Source organism: Canis lupus, chromosome X (assembly GCF_048164855.1).
Source record: "Canis lupus baileyi chromosome X, mCanLup2.hap1, whole genome shotgun sequence".
NCBI lineage: Eukaryota > Metazoa > Chordata > Mammalia > Carnivora > Canidae > Canis > Canis lupus.
This window is the reverse complement of record NC_132876.1, coordinates 43,918,884-43,946,111: the sequence shown is the minus strand read 5'-3', so window position 1 is coordinate 43,946,111 and position 27,228 is coordinate 43,918,884. Positions and strand designations below refer to the sequence as shown.

General features: G+C 34.7%; 1 protein-coding gene and 1 long non-coding RNA gene across 3 annotated transcripts in view; one reads left to right on the top strand and one right to left on the bottom strand.

Moving 5' to 3' along the window:
* Positions 1-27,228, top strand: part of RADX (RPA1 related single stranded DNA binding protein, X-linked) — an 88,522-nt gene extending 61,294 nt beyond the window's left edge. For both annotated transcript variants that reach the window (XM_072815187.1, XM_072815186.1), the window contains exons 12-14: positions 7,782-8,072; positions 16,027-16,194; positions 25,787-27,228. In XM_072815187.1, the coding sequence (XP_072671288.1) occupies positions 7,782-8,072; positions 16,027-16,194; positions 25,787-25,917 (590 nt within the window). In that variant the 3' untranslated portion in view covers positions 25,918-27,228. The remainder of the gene's footprint in view (positions 1-7,781; positions 8,073-16,026; positions 16,195-25,786) is intronic.
* Positions 1,045-17,714, bottom strand: LOC140627180 (uncharacterized). Its single transcript, XR_012026053.1, has 3 exons — positions 17,634-17,714; positions 17,293-17,338; positions 1,045-1,133 (listed from the first exon to the last, which is right to left on the bottom strand). It is a non-coding gene; the product is annotated as an uncharacterized lncRNA (long non-coding RNA).

The following is a 27,228-nucleotide window of genomic DNA, read 5'->3' as shown; positions in this document are numbered from 1 at the left end:
TAGAAAACTTCCAGAGAGGTTAGAACAGACCTCCACAAAAATTTGTGAATAGTATCTGCTCTGCTCCCTCTAGAACCTAGAACTAGGGTCCCATACTAGGAATGCAGGTTGCCTTCTTCAAAGGCAACCTTGCTGGGGAGAGGGGGGACAAAGGCAAGTAAAAATGCCGTAAAGTTTTCCTACTTCTTGATTCAGCCTTCGCTTTGTTGCTGTAAACTTTGAATTGTTTCTAGATTTCTGACAAGGAGGTCATTTCCGACAGTTTCTGCATATCTTTTAATGTTTCTGGGGGGGTGGGGGATGGGAGCTTTCAGTTGCCTATTCTACCATTTTGGCCAAATCATAAAGTTTTGTTGTTTCTTGATATTGTTGGTGGCTGCTGATAATAAATGCTTAGGTCCATTAATTCATAAGACACTGCAAATTGGTCATGACCTAATTCTATCATTCCTTCTTCATTTAGTAGCTGAAACACCTTTATAAGGAGAAATTTCTTCTGATTTATTATTTGGTTAATAAGATATACAGTTCATTGAGGAAAAGCAGAATAGATGCTTGATTCTTTCTCTTTATCAATTTTTAAAATTGAAATTGGATCCCTAGAATTTTCCAAATCACCAATTACTTGTTTGTTTTAGGTATTTTTCATAATGTTATGAACTCATGGATTTAAGTATATTTGATGTGTTTTTCCATTGTAATTACCAACCTCATTATTGTCACGCTATCTCATCTTTGGCTAGTAGGAAACTTGAAATTTCCTTATGAATCCTTTTGATATAATTCTAATGGTTTGCAATAGCTTTTTGATACCTGGTTTGACAAAGTATATCCATGCTCATTGTGAACATTTTCTGCTACAGACATGGAATCAGCTATTTCTCCACAGAGCTCTGGTATTTAGGCATTATGGGTGTCGATTGATACTGGTCTAGTTATTATTTCTAGGCCTTTGCAGTGGACAGAACTAGAAAATGTACTCAGCTGACTGGTTGGTTGCTTAGTTAAGACAAAATATCTTATGATTTCATTTTTATATTTTCAATTCACATTCTCAACTACAGAATTTTGACTTCGGAGATAAAGATAGAAGAGGCATTTTTCCACTCCCAAGAATCCTGGTTCTGAAGGCCCTGGAAATTACAGGATCAGAATATTATATAATTTGTTTGCATTCACTCACCACATATAAAAACAGTTTCAGAATAATCACTTCAACATTTGCATCCACAATATTACTATAAATAATTAAGGTTTATTTTGTTAGTTTGTTTTGCAGTATGCCCACTAGGAATACATTAATTATTATTCTTTAAAGCCACTTGTGTTATTTCTCTTTGTATGGTTATACTATCCACTCGATACACATTTAGGTTCATTCCTTTTATTTTGATGCTTAGGTTCATTTCTTTTATTACTTTCTTTAAATAAACACTTAATTTTCTAAATTATTTCCATGGTTCAATAGTCAAATATAGAAAAAGAATATATATTTAAAGAAATTTAGCTTTTATCCCTGCTCCTTTCACCTGTCCTTCTTGCCCACTGTAGGTGACTTTTTAATTTACCCTATCATATATTTTTCCATTGTTTGTTTTATAATATAAGCAGATATGTTTGTATTTCAAAGAGAGAGAATGAGTCATGCTCCTCTTTCTTATATAAATATGATACTACTACTTTTGAGAATAATTTGACAATACCAAATATGTTATACCCTCTGACCTATGTGTTGGGTACACAAGGGACATGCTCTAAGATGTTTATTGGAGCTATTGTAAATGATGTGACAATGAAGATAAGGATGTATGTATCTTTTCAAGTTAGTGTTTTTGTATTCTTTGGATAAGTACCCAGAAGTGGAACAGTTAGATCTATATGGTAAATCTATTCTTAATTTAAAAACAAAACAACCTCCATGCTTTTTCCCTACCAGCTACACTAATTTATATTGCCATCAACAGTGTATGAGGCCTCCCTTCTCCCCACATCCTCTCCAATAGTTATTTCTTGTCTTTTTGATAATAGCCATTCTCACAGGTATAAGGTGATATTTTGTTGTGCTTTAGATTTGTATTTTCCTAATAATTAGTGATGTTGAGCTTCTTTTCATGTGCCTGTTGGCCGTCTATAGGTCTTCTTTAGAAAAATATCTATTTAGATCCTCTGCCCTTTTGTTAATCAGGTTTTTTTTAATTGTTGAGTTGTAGGAGTTCTTTCTGTATTTTAGATATTAATCCCTTATCAGATATATGCAAATATCTCCTCCCATTGACAGGGTTGCCATTTGTTTTAATGATGGTTTGTTTCCTTTGCTATGCAAAAACTTTTTAGTATGATATAATCCCATTTTTGTTTTGTTTTGTTTCCCTTGCCTTTGGAGTCAGATTCAGAAACACATCTCTAAGTCTGATGTCTTAGTGCCTTAGGAGCTTACTGCCTATGTATTATTCTAGGAATTTTATGGTTTCAGGTCTTACATCCATGTCTTTAATGCAGTTTGAGGTAATTTTTTTAAAGATTTATTTATTCATGAGAGACACACAGAGAGAGAGGCAGAGACACAGGCAGAGGGAGAAGCAGGCTCCCTGCAGGGAGTCCAATGTGGGACTCGATCCCCGATCCCAGGATCACGACCTGAACCGAAGGCAGGCGCCCTACCACTGAGCCATCCAGGTGTCCCTTGAGTTAATTTTTGAGTATGGTATAAGTTAGTGGTTAGTCTCATCTTTTTTGCATGTGGCTATCCAGTTTTCTCAGCACCATTTATTGAACAACTGTCCTTTCTCCATTGTGTGTTCTCAGCTTCTTTGTCATAAAAGAATTGTCCATATATGTGTGAGTTTCTTTCTGGGCTCTCAGTTCTATTCCATTGATCTGTGGGCCTGTTTTTATGCCAGTATCATACTGCTTACATTACTATATAGCTTTGCAGTATATTTAGAAATCTGCCAGTATGATATCTCTAACTTTGTTATTCTTTCTAAAGATTGCCCTGGCTGTTTGAGGTCTTTAGTGGTTCCATACAGATTTTAGAATTACTTGTTCTAGTTCTGTGGAAAATTCCATTGGGATTTCGATGGAGATTGCACTGAATCTGTAGATTGCTTTGAGTAGTATGGACATTTTAACAATATTAATTTTTCTAGTCCATGAACACAGAATATCTTTCCCTTTGTTTGTGTCATCTTCAGTTGCTTTCATCAGTGTCTAATAGTACAGTTCTTTCACAGCCTTGGTTAAATTTATGTTTGGTATTTTATTTTATTCTTTTCAGTACAGTTGTAAATGGGATTGCTTTCTTAAATTCTCTTTCTGATAGTTATTAGTGTATAGAAATAACACACATTTCTGTATTTTGATTTTGTATACTGCATCTTTACTGAATTTGTTTTTTAGTTGTAAAAGGTGTTTTTAGTGTAAAAGGTGTTTTTTAGGAATATATATATATAATATATATATTTATATATATAATATATATATTTATATATATTTATTTTCTTGCTTTATTGCTGTGGTTAGAACTCCCAATACTCTATTGAAGAACAGTGATGACAGAGGATATCTTTGTCTTATTCCTGATCTTAGAGAAAATGCTTTCAATTTTTCACTGTTGAGTATGACAGTAACAGTATTGTTGAGATCACAAAACATTACAGGTAGCCTCTGACTTACACACTTTTTTTAAAACTGTATTTTATACTTGCTACTGAGTGAAAAATACCCTGTTCTTTTCTAGCCTTGTAGATCTTGCACCAAGATGGAGTGAGTGGATGCAAGGGGAGGAAGAGGCAAAGAAAATAACTCCTCACCCTCCCAAATGCTTCCATACATCCCTGACCATCACTTTTATCCATATAACAAAATTCTCAGAGTAGATTTTGTGAAGAAACAAAATCACCATTCCTACATACATACATTTATATGTTTTTTTTTACCTCATAACCTTAATGTGATCTTCTACTGAAGATTTTCCCCACTAAACATGTCTCTTCTCACCAGAAATTGGGTAAAATGAATCATTAAAATAAGTTATTATAATTATGTAATCATATATATGTATGTGCATATATACATACCAACAAGCCCATAATTTTGCTAGGTAATTAACCTGTATCTTTGTTGTGCATTAGGCTTAAAAACATAATGTGTCTTATATTATAATTTTAGTAGTATTCAACTAAAAATAAAAGAATTCCAGTTCATAATTTTCCATCATATTTTTAGAAAAACCTAAACTCTAGATGTATATATGTCTCCTAATTATTGCCTTTGAAATCTTGTTGTTCACTAACAATGACTGACAATATCTCTTGTATTGAATTCATGCCCATTTGTAGTAATTGTGAACATGTAATCAGGGTATTTTCAGAGGAATTTTTCAAATAAACATTTGTACCTTGCCAGTCCTTGATAAGAACACTCAAAGCATAGCAGATATTCTGACTTATTCCTGACAGGGTCAGTCATAGAAGATTTTTCCAGTAAGGTAGGTATAATAACTTAGTTTTTAAAAAATTGGAATAGCTTATAACTTTCCTTTGCATGTTCTTTTAGAACAAGTAAGTCAGGAATGTTCACTATAACTTGAGTCATTGTAAGAGCTACTTGTTCTAATTAAGTGCTTTTACTAGTTTGGGGAATGGAGATTTGTTTTAGAAGATAAACAAGGAAAAAAAGAAGATAAAAAAAGATTAAATCATTCTACAGTTCTCAGTTTAATACTATTAACTGAGTTTTCCTCTTGGCTCTGATTGATACCATTCTTTTTCATGTGTCATCACATTTCTTATTTTTGTTATCAAGCATTATCATAGAATTTAAGTGTGTTCATCAACTGAATTTTGAACTAAACTCTTTTGTAATATTGCATTATTTTGAATTTTTGGTGAGTAAGAAGTATATATTAAACTTCATCATCTCTTACAACTCAGTCTAGTACTTTACCCCATAAGAAATTTTTAGTAAGTTTCTGGCTAGGTTTAAAAAACTAAGAAAGTAGTCTGGGAATAAGGTATGTTTTAAAAGCAGGAGTGGTATATTAACCACATTGAATCTTTGCTGTTGAAATCCCCTTCAGTCTTAGCAAAGTTTTTTTAATGCTAGGATAATAATAAACACCAAGGCATATACCACGTGCAAGGAAACAATTTAGCAACCTTGGTAAACTCTGAAACAGAGGTGCTGTCAGTTTGTCTCAGCTAGCAGAACTGACAACATGAGAGTCTTGTTCCAAAATCTATTTTTTTCTGATTCTGCCATGTGTCTTCAGTTCTCAGGGCATATTATTCAATTAAAATATTATTTTACCAAATTCCTTAGCACAGTGTCTGGAATATATATAACAAATGTTCAGTAATTATTTGCTGAATGAATAAATGTCATAATGTGTAGGGAAGAAATTATATTCTGCTTCAGAAAATAAATGTGTTAGATAAACTGTACATAAGTGATAAATTGACTTGATGATAAAAAACTAATCAAAAATTGAAGAGGGGGGATTCCTGGGTGGCTCAGCGGTTTAGTGCCTGCCTTTGGCCCAGGGCGTGATCCCAGGATTGAGTCCCACATCGGGCTCCCTGCATGGAGCCTGCTTCTCCCTCTGCCTGTGTCTCTGCCTCTCTCTCTCTCTCTCTGTCTCTAATGAATAAATAAATAAATAATCTTTAAAGAAAAACAAAAAACAAAAATTGAAGAGGTCTTCTTGAAGGAGAGTTATATCAATGAAATAGACTGTATTTTGTATCTGTTCAGGCTACTTTTAGCGAAGATTAACAAAATTTTATCAGAAGCTTAAATTCCACCAATGGTGAGAGGTGGTCCCATGACTAACAATTATGAATTTGAATTAACTTGAATTTGTCACTGAATATAAAAGGAATATATGTTTATTTAAGGGAGTCTGGAAAATACAGAAAAAAGTATAAGGAAGGTAATTACAAATCTTAATAATTCCAGCAACACAGAAAAATAATATCTATTTTTAATATTTTAGAGGAAAAGCTTATTTTGAAAATGAATGTAGTCCTCTCTTCACTTCAATAAGAATTACCTTTTGGACATTCAATTTACTTTTTAAATCATTTATTTTTTTATTGGAGTTCATTTATTTTTGCAAATAATAAACTGATATTTATTTAGTTCATTATAATATAAAACATTAGAAACATAGAGAATTAAAGTTTTTCCTTTCATTGTAAAAATGTTACCAACAGTAGTTTGAACAGCATTTGCCTTTTTTTTTTTCATCACATGACTTACATTACGAAGCAAGTCGTTTTTCTATGCCTTTGCCTTTGTGAATTGTTATATTCCTTTCTAAGTTTGGATCAGCTTCCAACATTTTATCCTTTGCACTTTCAATGTTATGAAATATCTCTGAGAGTTCTCTTAATGTGAATTTTTTTCTTGGCATCACCTCCTCCAGGACATCTTCATCCTATTTGTCACAACCACTTTTCTCATTTATGTTGATAATTTCACTTTCAGTAGGTTCCTTTGGCTGCATATCTAAAGTCCCTCAAATTGGCAGCAGGATTGGAATTCCCACCATCAGCTTTTTCTTCTAGAATTCTATTTATCTTTAATTCACATTTCTCCTCCAACGTTATCACTTTGTTTCTTTTTGACACTTTCATCCTTTTTAGCCAATTCCCCCTTTCAATGATCCATTTTTGTAAAATGTCATGTAGGTTTATTGCTGAGAAGCAAAGAGGCAACACAACTACACACTTTCTCATCTCTGCATGAACTGAGTAACAGATACACCATGACTTTGAAAGAACTGATTGGTCACTGATCATAGTGATTTGTGGATTGAAAGACTATTAGTGAAGTTTGCACTTCTTGCACTTACAATTAATATATTGTGCTAACTGAAATTTAGATCATATCATTGGGACTCTGGTGTTCTATAACTAAATTATGATAATTGACATTTGTGCATACGGGAACTTGTGCATATAAAGTGAGGACTGTCAGTATAGAATTTTAGAGCTTCTATAACTTCCTGGTTATCTCTTATAACATTAAAAAAATGCCTCTTTTTGGGACGCCTGGGTGGCTCAGTGGTTGAGCATCTGCCTTAGGCTCAGGGCGTGATCCCAAGTCTGGGATTGAATCCTGCATTGGGCTCTCTGTGAGGAGCCTGCCTCTCCCTCTGTCTATGTCTCTGCCTCTCTCTCTGTCACTGTGTCTCATGAAGAAATAAATAAAATCCCTAAAAAGTCTCTTTTTATCTCTAAAAATATTCCTGCTTTATTGTAAACTTTGCCTGATATTAGTATAGCTATACCTTTTGTTTATGTTTGAATATTGTGTCTTTTTCCATCCTATTACTTTTTATCTTTCTGTGTAATTATATTTATCATAATTTGTTTGACGTCAATATATCATTATTTTTCAGGCTATATTTTCCCACTGGAGTATTTTAGTCTAATTACATTGAATGCATATAATTAATGATGTTTAGTTTTTTTTATTGGAGTTCAGTTTGCCAACATATAGCATAACACCCAGTGCTCATCCCATCAAGTGCCCCCCTCAGTGCCCGTCACCCAGTCACCCCAACCGCCCACCCACCTCCCTTTCCACCACCCCTTGTTCGTTTCCCAGAGTTAGGTGTCTCTCATGTTCTTGGACATTCAATTTACATTTTATATGTGGTCGTTTGATTTTTAAAGTTAAACTATTCCTCATTAATCTGTGCTTTTTTTTTGTACTGAATGACTTGATTTGGTTAGTTTACAGGTCCTCATTGTGTCTCATTGTGTCTTTAACAGGTCGAGAAAGCGCAAGCACTAGTACCATAGGGAAAGCCAGAAAAACTATAAGCGATAGGTGGGAAAGCCAGCTATGGAGAGAGAAAAAGTTTGGCTTAATAGATCACCTGCATTACAGCCATGTTTATCCTGAAAGTATCCCACGGAAGTTTATTTTTGAGCAGAGAAAGTTTCTTACTGAGCAGTTTAATTCTCAGCCTGCAAAATACATACCACCGGAGGGAAGGCCCCCAAAACTTGATGACTTTAAGAGCGCCCGAAGCCTTGGGCATTTTGAAGTGACCATCCTAGGTAAGTGAAGTGTTCTTTTCTTTGAATATTATTAACTTAATATATTTTCAATATATATGATACTATTTTGCTTGAAAAAATTAAGCTCCCCACCCCCCAAAAATATATTTATTTAGCTCAAGCCAATCGAGAAATGGAGCAGTAGTTCTGGAATACATTAAGCTCTGTACGCTTTTAACATCGGCAAGTCCTGGAAAAGTTTTTGGGCCAAGAAGAATGGGAACCAGGGTAACTTTCCTTACCCCTGACCACATGACTACTTCTAAAATTGATTTTGTATTTCTTTAGGCACCACTTTTTTGCTCATGTTTTCTGCCTCTTTCTCAGTGCATCTGAACTGTTGAGAGGTAAAATGTGGGTTAAAGAGAAAAGGGATACTAAACAAGAGAAGCTCCTATGAACAGAAGTCTATTTAGCCCCTAAAAAACTAAAATTCTCAACTAAGGTTGTAACAGAAAGAAGATAAAAAACTTCCCTGGTCTGTAAGGGAAAATAAACTGATTTTCGCGGGTTGTTCAAAACTGAGAAGTGACTATAGGACTTAGAGAAATTTAAAAGTCAGCACATTTTTTAAAGAGAACAACCTGATGGTTCACCAGAGGGGAGATGGGTAGGGGGCTGGTTTAAATAGGTAATGGGGATGAAAGAGGGCACTTGCTGCGATGAGCCGCCCGATGTTATATGGAAGTGCTGAATCACTATATTGTGCACCTGAAACTAACAATACACTGTATGTGCACTAATTAGAATTTAAATACAAACTTAAGGAAAGTCAACACATTTTTTAAACTTGTATTTAATTTTATATTTGTTTCCAATGAATGAAAAGTACACAAAAAATTAATTCTAAAAGAAAATCTTAGCCAAAATGAGCTATTCTCAGAGTCAAGGAAAATTTTTTTATTTGTATTTATGTCTAAAAGAAAGGTCTTGTTACCTTAAATTAAAAGAATGAGGAAAAGTCATTAGCAAATTAATTTATGAAAGAAAATTCATAATTTTCTATGAAAAAAATTTCTATGAAAGAATTCATTTCATAGATTTTTATATCTACAGTACTGGAATGAATTATGTTGACCTTTATCAGGATACCCTCTTCCTTTTTACTCTCTCCCACTCCCTCTTCCTTGCCTCCTCACATGTAAGTATGTACATATGTGTGATTGTGTGTATGTATACACTCTATGAAAACTGAATTTCTACGGACTGTTATACATGTCAGACTTAAGTTTCAAATGCTTCTTTTACTAGACTGCATTACTTGGTCTCTTTATATCACTTAAAAGCAAGAATCAAATGTGAAGAGGACAAATATGTCATTCTGCCCAACCAGCTCTGGTGCACATTAGAATTTTGCTGTTTTATGTCCTATTTTCAAAGACTTAAGATGATTTACAGGGATAAAAACAGTGAAAACTAAGCCACAGATGGATAAAACAAAATAGAACATTTACAAGGAAACAAAAAGTATGTGTTAATAGGTACTTGCAAATAACTAGTTACCATTTGGCCGTAATTTTTGGTGAACTTTCTGTCAGAAAGAAAGAAGGGGACTTTTTTCCTGATGAGGTATTTAATTTTAAAGTTAAAAGAAGTTTGGATATCATCTATTCCTACACCCTGGCTAGGTAGAACCCAGGCCATGATTAGAAATCATGTCTCTTGAGTCTCTAAACATATCTTCTATTGCAGAGAAAACAAACATTCATGTAAAGGAAGCCTTTTATTTTTTCCTTTATCAAAACTCAAATCTGATTTTACCATATGAAACTATTGTGCAAGTAGCATAGAATAAAAGTGGGTTGGTATCTTCAACTATAGTTTTCTTTTTTAACTATATGGAAATGCTCTTCAGATAATTGATTCTTGCATCAAACTTATACAATCAGTATAATAATTAGTCAAATCTTGGTAACATTTCTGTAAAGGAGTATATTTTCACCTTAATTATCACATAATCCAAGTATTTAGCTAATGGTTTAACTTAATATAATATACAAATGAACTCTAGAGAACTAAAATAAATGGTACTGATCCATTGATTCTTTTTTTTCTATTTCAGGTTTTTATTTAAATTCTAGTTACATGACATATAGTGTAATAATTAGTTTCAGGAGTAGTATTCAGCAATTCATCACTTACATACAATACCTAGTGCTGATCCATTGATTCTTATAGAACCTTGATGGGAGGGGGTAGCCTATCAAAATCACTTGAGGGAGATCTTGCCACACTCCTTAAAATTCTGGTACACTCCAGAGAAGCAGCCTATTCAGTGTCCCTTAACTTTCTAAGGGAGACTTATTGCTAGACCAGAACCAATGACAAGGAATGTGTCCTGCTTGCCAGGTATGTAGAAGTAGAATTAAGATTAAGAAATACTACTCTCTTAATAGGACTCGAAGTATAGATATTCTCAGATTTTGATTAAAATAAGTGGTAAATAGGGCAGCCCCCGTGGCGCAGTGGTTTAGCACCTGCCTTCCACCTGGGGCATGATCCTGGAATCCCAGGATAGAGTCCCATGTCAGGCTCCCTGCATGGAGCCTGATTCTCCCTCTGCCTGTGTCTCTGCCACCTCCCTCTGACACTCATGAATATATAAATAAAATTTAAAATAAATAAATAAGTGGTAAATATCAAATGTGAAAGTAGTGAACTTATACCTTTTGTGAAAGTATGAAATGTAAATTGTATTATGAGATCAGACAAATGGCCTAGCCATTGTAAGCAAGGCATGAGCAATGAACTCAAAAAAGACCATTACATCTCCTAATAATGTACTATTTGTTAAAAGATATAATCTTAAAACCAAAAGACAACCTTATGTGTGTTCTATATAAGGGGGTACACTTATTCTGTAAGGGCCAAGTAGTAGATGTTTGAGGCTTTGCAGGCCATACAGTATCTGTCCCAACTAGTATTTCTGCTGTTTTTGTGTGAAAACTGCCATAGACAATATATAAATGAACGTGTATGGCTCTGTTTGGATAAAACTTTATTTAAAAGACACTGAAAAAAATAAAAGAATAAAAGACACTGAAATTTGAATTGCTTATAATTTTCACAGGTCACAAAATATTCTTCTGATTTTTTTCAAAGATTTAAGATGTAAAAAAAAAAAACATTCTTACTTCAGGGGTTGTTTAAAACCAGGTACAAGCTAGATTTGACCCCCAGGTCATAAATGCTGACCCCTGTCCTAGACCTCTGTTTTTAGATAAAACTAGCTAAACCAATCCAGGCAGATAAATCAATATGATATTTAAAATTCTTCCAACATGAAGATTGTCCACCTACATTGATACTATCTTCCAGTAATTGATTATCTCTCTGCAATATCTTGCTGATCTCTAGAGGACCCAGTAATTTTGAAGTGTCTCATTCTGGAAGCCAGAAATGTTATTCACACCACAACCTTGTTATAATCATTATCTGACTGGTCTAGGGTGAATCATTATTGAAAACATTGAATTATTAATCTTCCTTCTTACAGTTCTAATGGCTTCCAACAACCAGTTGGGTACTGTTGCAACATCAGAAACCTATTCCAGAAATGCTGATTCTTATATTAAAATCCTTGCTACGCATCTCACTTGCTTCAAATAAATAGATATTTTTAGTAAGTGCTAAAACCTCAGTCCATTGCTTATAATGAAATAACACACATTTCACAAAGAAGATACTGGAAAGAGGTAACAAACTAAATTTTCAGTGCCTTTAGGCCCAGTTACAAAATCTATTGGTTCTGTCTCTCCCAATTTTAAGAATTATTCCTCCTTTAAATATAAGAAAAGTTTTCAAAACCTAGATTGAACTTCTAGATGGTATTAGTATATCATTGGCCCAGTTAACACTGATTTAGTTACCCATGAAATGCTGTGAGTCAATCAAAGCTTAGGAGTCCTCTCTTCGAGGGCGACAGAACATGAGAGACTCCTAACTCTGGGAAACGAACAAAGGGTAGTGGAAGAGAAGGTGGGCGGAGGGATGGGGTGACTGGGTTACAGGCACTGAGGGGGGCACTTGACAGGATGAGTACTGGGTGTTATACTATATGTTGGCAAATCGAACTCCAATAAAAAAAATATACACAAAAATAAAAAGAAGTCCTCTCCAATTTGCATTTGACTTAAGCAATTAGGATCATAATTCAGCCAGCCTTTTGTAAACTTCTGAAGGTTATCCACTTTGTCTCTTAGAATTCAAGAGAGAGAGAGACCCCCAATTTTTATATGGTTTGTTCTTTTCCTTTTTTGCAATATGCATTTAAATGATAATTTAAATTTTTAATAGCGTTAATTGTAGCATCAAAGCAATTTAATGTGCTGTATTTATATTGAAATAATAAGGATTTACTTACCTTGACTTTTTTCTCCTTTTTAAAGCAACCAAACAGGCCAACATAACTCCTCCCCTCCTTGGTACTAGCCTGCCTGCAGGCTCAGAACCAATTATTTGTACCCATAAGATATGCCTCCTTCCTTGTTGAAGCCTATTCGATCCATTGACTGAGTAGCAGTTTTTCCACTGTTGGTTCCCTCACTAGCTACATCCTTAGGATATCCTATCCCACCAAGATGCTTCTCCACCTCGTATCTCAGTAGAGCAGTACACTGGATTATATGGGTTCCAGAGCTAGATTGCTATTGCCACACCTTAATTCTGTCCCTTATTTCATAGCATAATGAAAGTAATTGTAATTTAATCATAAAACCTGGAGTATCTACTATCAGATTTCATCATCATAAGACATCCTTTTCCCACATATTTTAACATCTTTGAAAATCAGTCTGCATCTTACAATTGAAGTCAAGCTTTTGTTCAGTTGGTAGTATTTTTCTCAATGGCATCTTAGATTTAGTAAAATACGGCATATGCAATGCATTATGGGATTATATGCCTCCCTTCCAATGCAAACACATACACTAACTTTCACACTTTTTAGTGGAAAAGAAATTCAGTAATCACAAAGAGTTGAGGAAGAAGATATATAAATTGCATATAATACACATTACAAAAGAGTAATACGAGCTTACTTGTTTGATTTTATATTTTCCTATAATTTTGAATGAGTCCAGATATATGATCACATTTACCTAGATAGATAGTAAGGTATAAGTTACTTACTAAAGTAACTCATCAACAGTAAGTCACCACTGAAATATATATGTATGCACATCGTGGGGAGGATGTTTATGTTCATCTCCTTTGGTAACAGGAATACAGATGAATTCATATTTGAACACTTAATGCATAGATGTCTTAAAGTCTAGGTATTTGAAAATTACAGGTAAAGAATGCACAAACATACTTTCATTTGCTCAATTTAACAAATATTTACTGAGCACCTAATGTGTGCCCAGCACTGTTCTAGGTCCTGAGGTTACGAGGTTATATGAGTGAACACAACAAATAAGAGAGCTTGCTATAAAAAAGAGAGAGAGAGAGAGAGCTTGCTGATAAAAGAAATAACAATAAGTTCTAGAAGAAAGAGGTTGGAGAATAATGTAGTAGAAAAGGATTAGGGATGCTTGGGTGACTCAGGTCGTAACCCCAGGGTCCTGACCTGGAATGAGTCCCACATCAGGGTCCCTGCAGGGAGCCTGCCTCTCCCTCTGCCTCTCCTTCTGCCTCTCTCTGTGTCTCTCATGAATAAATAAATAAAATCTTTAAAAAAAAAAAAGAATTACGTTTTATCTTTTTTTTAAGGGGGGAAGGGGCAGAAGGAGAGGAGGAGAGAGAATCTCAAGCAGGCTCCATGCCCAGCACAGAGCCCAGTGCGGGGCACAATCTCATGCCTGAGATCATGACCTGAGCTGAAATTAAGAGTCAGAGGCTTAACCGACTGAGTCACACAGACACCCTGAAAAGGATTACATTTTAATAGAGTGGAGGTCTCCCAGAAAAAGCAACATTTCACCAGAATCCTGATGGGGGTGAAGGAACCATTTGGTTATCCGAGGAAAGAACATTGTAGGCACAGAAACAGCAAGTATGGAGGCCCTGAGGGCTGTTTACTTATACATTTGTACCCTGAACTCTAGTTTTAACCAAAGAACTCATGACAGATTTCGTGAGTAATGATGAAGCTAACCTCACAGTATTTTATAATTTAGAAAATAACTCAAAATAGTATCAATGACTCACTGATAATCAAACTAACTTCCTGAGAATATCAGGATTTACACCTTCTGGTATTTTCTCAATTCTAAGCATACTTTCTTTTCTTTTTCTTTTGTTTTTTTTTTTTTTTTTTTTTTTTTTTTTTACATTTGCTAGTTGGAATGCATCTTACAGTCAATGGGCACATTTAATGCAGAGTTTCCTTTTTATTAAAACTATTATTCAGTTGATGGTATATCTTAGAGTTAGATTTGATCTTAGAATTAAGGAAATCACATACCAGCATGCGCACTCCACGTGGATTTTCCAACATAGCTAAGAGTTATGAGGTGGTTATACTTCTTTTTTTTTTCTTTATACAATTGTGGTTATACTTCTCATACCAGATTGAAATCCTCAGTAAATTCTAGATATCGTGACTATTATAGTTGATGAATACCAAATTTTAGTAATCCTTAAAACCTTTAAGTAGCCCTTAATTGTATGTTAAATTAAAGCTGTGGAATTTTAGTGTCACTTGCCCATAAAAAGCAAAGAATGGACTTGCATTTCTGGATCCGCTTACAGCTTAACAGGAAGGAGTTTGTTTACCTATCACTGACCCATGCACAGTAAAGATTTGCTGTCCCAATGAGTAGAGGAGCTATTAAGGTCATAGAATCTGTGACGCTTGCTGGCTACATGTCAGGGAAGAACAAAAAGAAGGAATTAAATATAACTTCCAGGTTTCTGTTTTGGGTGACTGGGTAGAATTCATAGGGTTTTCAAGTTGTGTTCTGTGTGTTTACCCTTCTTTCACTCAAAATGGTCTCCTTACTCTGATCTATAGTTTTGGCTACTCCCTGCCCCACCTAAAATACCTTCTCTCTCTCTGTTTATTTAAATGCTGTTCATCCTTTCATACCCAGCTCAAAGCCTTGCCTCTAAAATGTCTTTTTTTAAAGATTTATTTATTTATCTTAGAGAGTATGCAAGCACAGGAAAAGGCAGAGGGAGAGGATGCAAACCCTCAGGCCTGACTCCCTGCAGAGTGCAGAGTCCAATTCAGGACTCGATTCCAGGTCCCTGAGATCATGACCTGAGCTGAAATCAACAGTTGGACACTTAAGCAACTAAGCCACCCAGGTGCCCCTACAAAGTCTTTTTTATCCACCCTAGTTGACATTGACCCATGCAAAGAGATGACAGTCACAGGTCAGTACTCTACTTTGATAGTTCCCCCATAGCCCTTTTTCTACTGCAACCTTTTATAGCCCTAATGGTGAGTAAATGAAGTTTTTATTGTATAATTAAGGACAAATGGGACCTTGTTACTACCATCCCTGGCTTTGCTTGAGTCATAAATCCTTAAGTTCAAATGATAATAAGGGAACCAATAGTCATCTCTGAATTATTCTGTCCTGTAATGGTCCCTGACATAATGACCAAGAAAATGTTCTACATGTCTTCATTTATGTGACCAGGCCATCCTCTGGATATTAAAATTTAAACCTTCTACCAGTAGGTAAAACATTTTGGGTTTTTTGTGTGTGTGTGTGATTTTTGTGGGTTTTTTGTTTTGTTTTGTTTTTTTTGGTTTTGGTTTTTGGTAAAATATTTTGGATTGTTATATCCAGCAGTGGTGATAGACTGCTCAAGTGTCTCCTCTTTCAACCAGCTGCATGTATTCATAAAGTTTTGCACAGCAAAGGGTTTAGTTCCTATCTCTGAAACGGTACATTTATATGTGTGAGGCTGTTTGGCACATTTCAGGATCAAACCAGCAAACCAGGCCTCATTAACTTCATGTATTAACCCACTTTCAACAAAGTGTGGTTTTTCTATACAGGTCTGAACCATGAGATCGCAATTGATGTTGCATTCCTGCCCATGTATTGTCCAGAAGATCTCCGAACATCTCAAATCGACACATTATTGACCTGCATGAATTACAGCTGTGTCTATCCGCAGGATGGAGCTGGCAATGACAGATTGCCAGGTCCAAGAGCACTTGCAGGTAACACAATCTCAGTATTCCTTTCACTCAGAAGATAAAATTAATATTGTAAACAGTTCTAATCTTAAGATGTTATTATATAAATAGTTCTAGCCTTAACATTCAATATAATTTAAAGGGTTATTTGGTAAATGTACCCCAAAACTTATAAATGAGAATATATTTTTGAATAAAATTGGAATATGTGCTGCCGAAGCGAGCACAAATAAAATTGGACAAATTAATGGTTTTTGTTCCAGGTAGACATTAAGAATGTTCTCTTAGAATACATTTCTAAATCTAAGTATTCATTAAATTAAGTGGTATGCACATGGAGCAGTGCCAATTCAACTCTTCTCTCCTTTTAACTCAGGCAAGATGATTTTTTCTTTCACCTTACAATTGCCTGAAATTTTAATACCTCCATGCTGTGGTACAGTATGGTTGTTTCTCTGATAAATGTTTAGCTATTCAAGTGCTATGCAATAAATTCCTTGAGGACTGCTGGGAGTTCATGCAATCCCAATAGTGACTTCAACCAACTAATTGTTTAGGCTACTACATAATTTCTATACTCCCATAAAATTATATATCCAATTATAATTATCCACTTGCTGTTGTCGTTTCTATTTCCTGAGCAGGTAATAAAGTTTCTAGCAGTTTTCATTGAGCTTTGAAGGTTTTTGCATTGAAGAGAGCTTTTAAGATAGCCTTTATTATCATGGGGTTTTGTGGTGGGTCTTTCTAAGTTGATGAAACTCTTGAGGGTATATTGTTTTTAAACAAGTCTTATGAGCTGTGCCTGATGATGAAGTAACTTTTGGCAGTAATGATTACTACAAACTGAAGTTGAATATCTGACTTTATAAGAATCTTTTATTTTTTCCACAGTTCATTTTAGAGATGTATTAGTTGACTTACAGGATTACTTCCTACATTGCAGCTCTTTAGACTTCCAGAAATTCCAAATTTTTTAATTAGTGCCCTAATATATAGTTTAAATATCTGTGTACTCATTTTCTTACTGTGTACAACATCTACTACCATCACATTTTTTCTATTATATGTATATGTTATTATTGGTATCATATACCAAGGCAAAAATTCTCAGCTACTTACCAGTTGCTCATGCCAGTTGTTCTTCAGAAGTCACTAACATGGTCACCTGAAAAAACATAGTATCGTTCTGCCAAAGCAATTAATATTTGAGACATGAAGGGCAAGAATCACTCAAAAAGTGATGTGGTAATCAAAACCAAGGTGATTTGTTTCAAATAGAAAAAGTCATGTTTTTCATGACATAACATTATTCATAATAATGATAGTGTCCCTTTAGCTTTGTGCCAAGCATTGTGCCTAGGCATTTTACATAAATTACAGTTACTCCTAATAAAAGCCTTGCAAGGTAAGCATTAGTATCCCCTATTTATAGATGGTTTGATTAAAAATCAGAGACTCACCAGCATGGGTAACAGCTGGAATTCGAAGCCAGATCCGCCAGATTCGAAACATTCCTGTTCCTTCCAGAATTCCAAACTGAAGATTAAAATAAGTACAGAATAATGAATTGCAGTAGCTTCTACCTTTGGTGTCATCTTTTAAACATTTTGTGTAACCTAGTTTCTTTTTGATTACAAAAGCTGTATATGTTCACAGTTCAAAAATTCAAATGGTACACAAAGTCATTGTGTAAGAGTAAAGTTCCCCTCCCTGCCTATGCAGGTCCATCCCCTTCTGCCAACTCACTCATCCCCTCTCTAGAAATAACCAGTAAATACTCTTTGAATCCTTTAAGAAATTATTTTTGCATATAACAGTATATATTCTATTTCTCCTCCCTCTCAGAGTCTTTTTTTTTAATTCCAATATAGCTAACATACAATGTTATATTCATTTCGGGTGTACAAGATAGTGATTCAGCTAGCTATCCCATATATCACCCAGTGCTCATCACAAGTGCACTCCTTAATCCCCATCGCCTATTTGAGCCATCCCTCTACCCACCCCCATTCTGGCAACCACCAGTTTGTTCTCAATATTAGGAGTCTATTTCTTGGCTTGTTTCTCTCTTTTATTTTCCTTTGCTCCTTCACTTTGTTTCTTAAATTCCACATATGAGTGAAATCATGTGGTATTTGTCTTTCTCTGACTTATTTCACTTAGCATTATACTCTCTCTCTCTCTCTCTCTCTCTCTCTCTATATATATATATATATATATATATATATACTCTCTCTCTATATATATATATATATATATTATACTCTCATCCACCTCGTTGCAGATGGCAAGAGTTCATTCTTTTTTATGGCTGAATAATATTCCATTGTACATATATACACCACAGCTTCTTTATCCATATACCTATCTATGCACACCTGGGCTACTTCCATAATTTGACTATTATAAATAATGCTGCAGTAAACATAGGGCTGCATGTATCCTTTTGAATTAGTGTTTCTTTTAATTCTTTGGGGAAATACCCAGTAGTGCGATTGCTGAATCATAGGGCAGTTTTTAACTTTTTGAGAAACCTCGATACTGATTTCCAGAGTCACTGCACCAGTTTGCAATCTCACCAACCAGTGCAAGAGGGTTCTTTTTCTCCACATCCTCATCAACACTTGTTTCTTGTGTTGTTGATGTTAGCCATTCTAACAGGGTGAGGTGACATCTCATTGTAGTTTTAATTTGCATTTCCCTGATGATAAACAATGTTGAGCATATTTTCATGTGTCTCTTGACCATCTGGGCTTCTCCTTTGGAGAAATATCTGTTCATTTCTTCTGCCCATTTTTAAATTGGATTATTTAGTTTTTGGGTGTTGAGTTGTATAAGTGCATTATATATTTTGGATACTAACCCTTTATTGAATATTTCATTTGCAAATATCTTCTCCCATTCTGTAGGTTGCCTTTGAGTTTTGTTGATTGTTCCCTTCACTGTACAGAAACTTTTTATTTTTACATAGTCCTAATAGTTTATTTTTATTTTTGTTTCCCTTGCTGTAGGAAACATATCTAGGAAGATGTTGCCATGGCCCATGTCAGACACATTACTGCCTGAGCTCTCTTCTAGGATTTTTATGATTTCAAGTTTCACATTTAGATATTTAATCCATATTATTTTTGTGTATGGTGTAAAAAAGTGGTCTGGTTTCATTCTTTTCCATGTAGCTGTCTAGTTTTCCCAACACAATTTGTTGAAGAGACTGTCTTTTTCCCACTTGTTATTCTTTCTTGTTATTTCCCACTGGATATTCTTTCTTGTTATTCTTTCTTTCTTTGTTATTCTTTCTTGTTATTCTTTCTTGTTATTTGTTATTCTTGTTATTTGTTAACATACCATATAGTTGTGGGTTCATTTCTGGTTTTTCTATTCTGTTCCATTGATCTATGTGCCTGTTTTTATGCCAATACCATACTGTTTTGATTACTACAGCTTTGTAATATTACTTGAAGTCCAGGATGTGATGCCTCCAGCTGTGCTTTTCCAAAATTGCTTTGGCTATTCTGAGTCTTTGTAATTTCCATATAAATTTTAGGATTGATTCATCTAGTTGTGAAAAAAGCTGCTAGTATTTGATAGGGATTGCATTAAATCTATAGATTTAATATAGATTGCTTTGGGTAGTATAGACATTTTGAATATATTTGTTCTTCCAGTCCATGAGTATGGAATGTCTTTCCATTTCTTTATGTCATCTTCAATTTCTTTCATCACTGTTTTATAGTTTTCAGGGTACAAGACTTTCACCTCTTTGGTGAGGTTAATTCATAGGTATGTTATTATTTTGAGTGCAGTTGTGATGGGGTTGTCTTCTTAATTTCTTTCTACTGTTTTCATTATAAGTACTGTATAGAAATGCAATAGATTCCTGTATGTTGGTTTTGTATCCTGTGACTTCAGTGAATTTTTTTTTTATCAGTTCTCGCAGTTTTTTGGTGGAGTCTTTAGGGTTTTCTATATAAAGTATCACGTTGTTTGTGAATACTGAGTGTTTTACTTCTTCCTTACTGATTTTGGATACTTTTTATTACTTTTTGTTGTCTGATTGCTGTGACTAGGACTTCCAGTACTATAATGATTAAAAGTGATGAGAGTGTGGACATCCTTATCTTATTCCTGACCTTAGGGGAAAAGTTCTCAATTTTTCCCAATTTAGGATGGTGTTAGCTATGGGTTTTTTATATATGGCATTTATTGTGTTGAGGTATGTTGAGTGCCACTTCATTCACACCCTTAGAAATGCTAGGTATTATTGTTCTTGTTACTCCTTAGCAGACTGATGGCCAAAAAAGTTATTATATCACTATTCTCATTTACATTTCTTATTTATTTCTCAGCTTGAACATCATAATGTTTGTTCACCATTTATATTTCTTCTTTCTATGAATTTTACATGCTAGTTTTACTTTTTCCATTGTTCTATAAGAATGTTCTTTTTTTAAAAAGATTTTATTTATGTATTTGAGAGAGAGCAAGGCAGGGGAAAAGCAGAGGGAGAGGGAGAGGAAGACTCCCCACTGAGCAGAGAGCCCTACGTGGGGTTCGATCACAGGACCCTTGGATCATGACCTGAGTTGAAGGCATACACTTAACTGACTGAGCCACCCAGGCTCCCCTCTATAAGAATGTTCTTTTTCTTATTAATTTCTAAGTTTTATTTGCATATTAAAGTAACTAATCCTTTATTATGTGTTGTAAATACTTTTACCCTGTTTGACTAAATTTGTTCAATGGAAGGCTTCTTTTGGTATTTTAAGTAATTTTATAATTATTTATTATATAATAATATAATTTTATTTTTATATCAAAGATATCAATCTTTTACTTTGTGGCTGCTGGTTTTATGTCATACTCAGAAGAGCATCACTTAGTCCCAGATTATTTCTTTTAATTCAGTATGGGTTTTTGGTACTTTTATAGTTTCATTTTTTTACTCATATCATTTTTATTATGACAAAATTTACATAAAATTTACCATTTTAACCATTTTTAACTGTACAATTCAGTGACATTAAGTATATTCGCAATGTTGTGCAACATCACTGCTATCCATTTTCAGAACTTTTTCATCATCCCAAACAGAAATTCTGATACCTTTAAATAGTAACTCTCCATTTCCCCTGTCTCCAGTCCTTGGTGACCTCTATTTTACCTCCTATTTCTATGAATTTGCCTATTTCAGGTACCTCATATAAGTGGAATCATACAGTCTTTGCCCTTTGTGTCTGGCTTATGTCACTTGGTCATCCATGTTGTAATATACATCAGAATTTCATTCCTTTTTATAGCTGAAGAATATTTCATTGTATGTATATACCACATTTTGTGTATCCATTCATCTGTTGATGGACATTTGGATTGTTTCTACCTCTTGGCTATTGTGAGTAATTCTGCTATGAATATTGGTGTACGAGTGTCCGAGTCCTTGCTTTCAATTCTTTTGGAAATATACCTAGAAGTGGAATTGCTGAGTCATATGGTAATTCTGAATTTAACTTTTTGAACAACTACCAAACCATTTTTCACAGCAACTGAACCATTTTACATTCTCACCAGCAATGCATGAGGATCCCAGTTTCTCCACATTCTCACCAATACTTGTTATTTTCTGGGGTTTTTGTTTTTGGCGGGGTTTTTTTGTTTTGTTTTGTTTTTTCTTAATAAACCAGCCATCCTGAAGTGGTATCTCATTTTGGTTCTGATTTGCATTTCCCTAGTTATGAAAGATGTTGGGCATCTTTTCATGTGCTCATTGGCCACTTGTATATCTTCTTTGAAAAAATATATATTCAAGTCTTTTGCCCATTTTAAACTGGGTTGTTTGGTGTTTTGATGTTAATATGGGTTCATTTTCACAGTTGAAAATTTTAATCTATTTGGAACTGATTTTGGTATGCAACTTGAGGAATAGACCCAGTTTTAATTTTTTCAAGTGGTTAGCAGTATTTCCCAAATCACTTATTGACTAATACTTACTGATATGATGTCTTAATTGGATATCATCTCTAACTATGAACTACAGGAACACACACACACACACACACACACACCTTCCTCCTCTTTGAATACATTGAGTTACCATCTCCATTGATAAACACTTTAGAAGCATTAACATTTATTGTGTTAAAGTCACTGAGACTTTGAAGTGGCTTTGTAACTGTGGCACCATCTAACCTATCTTGTAACACAGTGTTGATATTTCTGCCTGCAAAAATAATGACAAAATAAATGTTTATTTCTCGCTCAAATTAAGTCTGATCAATAGTTAGCTTTATTCTCAGCAGTGATTCAAGAATGAAGTCTGCTTCCATTTTGTTGCAGCTTCAGCAGGAACAAGTGGTTTATAGGGCTATCTAGGCAGAGGAAGGAAGAGATGAAGGAAGCACTAGCTTGTAATTATGTTGGACTGGAAGTGACTCTTCATTTCTACTCACATTCTCATTGCCAGAACTTACTTACATGATCCCAACCTAGCTATAAGAGATGCCAGGACACTTTATCTTCCCCTGTAACCATGAGGAAATGGAGTGGAGGACACATAGCATTGCCTTTGTCATACTCGCTGTATGCATCTGTGACATTTCTTAAAATGTGCAGTTTTGTAAACAATTCAAACAATTGAAAGTGAAATGTAGAGAAGCTCATTTTATAGGTAAAAATCTATAGTCCTTTTAAAAGAATCCCTATGTGATGTAAATGATAACATTTTAATGTCATACTAGGTTTTCTTAGGTAGAAAATGATTATTTCTAATACCTGAGTCCTTGCTGTGTGTCAGCCACCATTCTAAATGCTCTAACACCCTAAGTATTTAATCCTCACAACATTCTCTGATGTAGGACCAGATGAGCAGATTGAGAGGTTGTCATTTGCCCAAAGCATTAATACAAGTAGGCAGAGTCACTTACATAAACAGTAAATCTATTTATACTTTATGTTGTAGGCACTCCATAAATCACTATTTGTAAAAGTCAATATATGGTAACAATTAGAATTATTAAGGTTTGGGTTGTTGCTGTTTGCATCAAAGCTAAAGATCTCAAAATCTTTCCAAAGTATCTAGATTAAAGTCCATCCTGTTGAAAGAAGGAGAAAGCTATATAGTTATTTTCTGGATTTGTTGTTGCATTAGTGAACTTGCACAGTTTTAAATCATTCATCAGATTTTGTGACATGCCTAGCAGAGGTGGCTTTAATTGTGAAACTAATGAAGACTAAGCTTGAGAAACCCTCACTTGTTTTGTTACTGTTTTGTATTTATATTCTTTTTCATAAAAGGGGCTTCTAAATAGTACGCCTTTCAGGCCCCAGAAAACCTAGATCTACCACTGGCTTTTAGGTTACAGTTGTATAGAGAGGTAGCCCTAGCATACAGAAGTTAAGAGCACATGCCTTGAAGCCAGACTATGTAGATTAGAATCACCATGCAACTTTGTCTAAGTTATTTAACCTCTAAAGGTTTTCATTTTTCATATTGAAAATGAAGTCTTTGTCATGTATAGCCACTGAAGCCTATGATCTGTTAGCTTAGCAGTGGTCACTTAGTGCTTTGGATGAGTTTATTTAAACACCTGGAGGTGAGAAAAGGAAAGCAAGGACAAAAATGATCTCCAGTTTTTGCAGTTGGATTTGTGTCGTGGCACTCGTTCAGTGCTTACCCAGGCTGTTTACCACCCTGTTTTAGCTTTCACTTCCTGCTCTGCAAACCCTGATGGTCAGCCGGAGGTGAACAATTACTCTCAGGCTTTTTCTGAGCATGCGTCCAGCCCTGGGCATACATCTAGCCTTCTTTTTTTTAAGATTTCATTTATTTATTTGAGAGAGAGTGATAGAGTGAGAGAGAGAGAGAGAGAGAGAGAGAGAAAAGAATGAGCAGAGAGAGAGGCATCCCTACATGTAGCCTTCTTGGTGTCCCAGTGTACATAGGAGCTTTTAAAAGGCCCTTATCCCCCCTCCATGTGTCTTTTCCCAGCCTTCTCCCCCCCAGGATTTTTGTTCTGCTTATTGCTTGTCCCAACTTTATACTTTGCCCCAGCTGCTCTGGCTAATGTTTTTGCCTTCATATGCTTTCAACAAAAGTCACTGGGGAAGCTACCACCATCGTGGAAATGCTCCAAATCAGGGAAACTAAAAGCAGTCCCTTGCATCTGCCCTTGAGGGAACTGCCTAACAGCTCAGAACTCACAACCACATCTTTGAGAATAAGTTCTGCATCACACCATCTGGTCCTAGCAACCTGCACCAGGAGCGTGAGCTGCCATCATCATGGCTGCTGATGATATAGGGAGGGAGTAGATGGGCAATTTAAAATACCATAGTACATCCCTACCATAGTGCAGCATCTCTTTCTTTATTAATCTTTCCCAACTGTTTTTAGTTTTTGTCTAGATTCCAGAGTCTACATAAGTTGATCTGAGAGTTTTTGTCAACCTATGAATTGCTATGTCTATGTCTTCCTCTGTGAGATTTCTGTTCATGTCTTTTGCCCATTTCATGATTGGATTGTTTGTTTCTTTGGTGTTGAGTTTAATAAGTTCTTTATAGATCTTGGAAACTAGCCAAGAAGATGTGGTTTATGTATACAATGGAATATTACTCAGCTATTAGAAATGACAAATACCCACCATTTGCTTCAACGTGGATGGAACTGGAGGGTATTATGCTGAGTGAAGTAAGTCAGTCGGAGAAGGACAAACATTATATGTTCTCATTCATTTGGGGAATATAAATAATAGTGAAAGGGAAAATAAGGGAAGGGAGAAGAAATGTGTGGGAAATATCAGAAAGGGAGACAGAACGTAAAGACTGCTAACTCTGGGAAACGAACTAGGGGTGGTAGAAGGGGAGGAGGGCGGGGGGTGGGGGTGAATGGGTGACGGGCACTGGGTGTTATTCTGTATGTTAGTAAATTGAACACCAATAAAAAAATAAATTAAAAAAATAAAATAAAATAAAATAAAAAAAAAAACCTATGAATTGCTTTAGTGGAGGAGCACAGCCCTGAAACTGCCTACACCACCATTCACAGTAGTGTCCCTCACCTGATCCATTTTTGATAAAGCTTCTTTTTTTTTTTTTTTTTTTTTTTTTTTGATAAAGCTTCTTGAGAGTATTCAAAGCTAACTGTTAGTTAATAAAGCTCTCTCAAAGGAAATATACTTTGAAAAAAATTTCAGTTCCATATATGTATTTTGCTTTACGTCTTGTATGTCTTCTAAAGAATTGATCATTGACTTTGAAAGAAATGATTTTAGTACTTCCTTGAAGTGTACCAATAAGTTGTTCACTTGACACCATATAAATAACCTTGAAAATACATAGACTTACTTTACTCTGCCAAGAAGATTTAAAAAGTAGAAATAACTAAATATGGCTTTGGAATACCAGCCCATATCTTCACATTAATAGTAGCATCTGTTTGATATATTCATTGTTATGGGCAGAAGTTACCATAACGTAGCTTTGATGAATGTGTGATAAATTGAAGGGGAGAGCGAAAAGATGAGGAACATTGTTAATGTTATAAGGAAAAAAAATCAGCTTATGTGATACTAAATCCAAGTAAATGTTTATTTTACAATACTTTTTGCTTTTTTACTTTTAGGTGATATTATAAAAGCTGCAATGAAACTGGATAGAGTGCATATTGTCGGTATCTTGGATATCTGTAATTTAGGTAACAACAAAGTGGAAGTCTACCTGCACAGGATTTATAGTCCAACTAATATTTCTTAAAAATTGGCAAATGAAATGATTGCAGGTTATAAGGATGACGCTGCTTTAAAGATAATCTGTCATTTGGTTGGTAATTTCAGTAACCGCTTTTCAGCAAGAATATTGCATAAGCTCTAAAGTTATCAAGTGGTCTTATGTTCACCTTGTGTTTGGAGCTAATTCATTTTAAATTCATTACTGAAAAGTTCATCAAAATAATTTTTGTGTATCAAGAAAATTTATCTAACTTCTATTTAACTATTATCTTGACTTGTAATAATTTGTGTTCACTATTCTATTTGTGAAGTGTTTTTATTCTAAAGCCTCTAACTTCTATTTAACTATTATCTTGACTTGTAATAATTTGTGTTCACTATTCTATTTGTGAAGTGTTTTTATTCTAAAGCCTCTAACTTCTATTTAACTATTATCTTGACTTGTAATAATTTGTGTTCACTATTCTATTTGTGAAGTGTTTTTATTCTAAGGCATCCTGACTTACAAGAGTAACTTCTCCTGAACATTTAACATCCTTCTACTTTTATTCACCTATAGTGGGAAATTCTGAATTGCAAATTTGAAGATTAAATTCTCCTAAAGTGGTCAACCTGCATTTCTCATGGCTATGGTGGTTACTGTCATTTTCAAAAAGCACATAGATTGTTATGGTCCAGTTGCCTTGGTCCTTAGTTTGGTCAGCTGTACAATGAGTGTGTTAAATGGTCTTAAGGCTTTCCACTCTTTATTGTGACTTATTATCCTTTGAATTTCTAAATGTTTTGACCAGTGTGTGATCTTAAAGCCAGAGGCTACAGTAGGTACCTATTTTTTCTGTCTTCATTTGTAGTTTGGGTACATGTAATGTGAGTTTAAACAGTGAAATTTCATCTCATATTAACATTTTAAGTGTGCATATTGAAAATATAAAACAGTGACTAAGGGAGTTTTATTCTGGTGATCTATTGTACTTCATTTTAAACTGTAAATCACCATTCCACATTTGCAAAGCCCTGTGATTGACATCTCTGTGGTTAGTTAGATGACCAAAATGACCATCACGTGACTTAAAAAAGTATTCAGTGTCAAGATCAATCTGAATCTAGTTAAGCAATTATCTTGTGGGGTTTTCTTCTAGCCCTATGGTTCTGTGACTTCATATGCTATATATTTTAAATGTTTTGGGCAGTTCATGAATCAAAAGACACATGCTACACTTTGTTCATAAGTGCATCAGCCTTTTGTTCCTTATAATTGTGTTTAAATGTTAATTAAAATAGTGAATCCTTCTTGTGTTAAAATTTTGAGTGTATTATTAAAGTTAAAAGACAATAA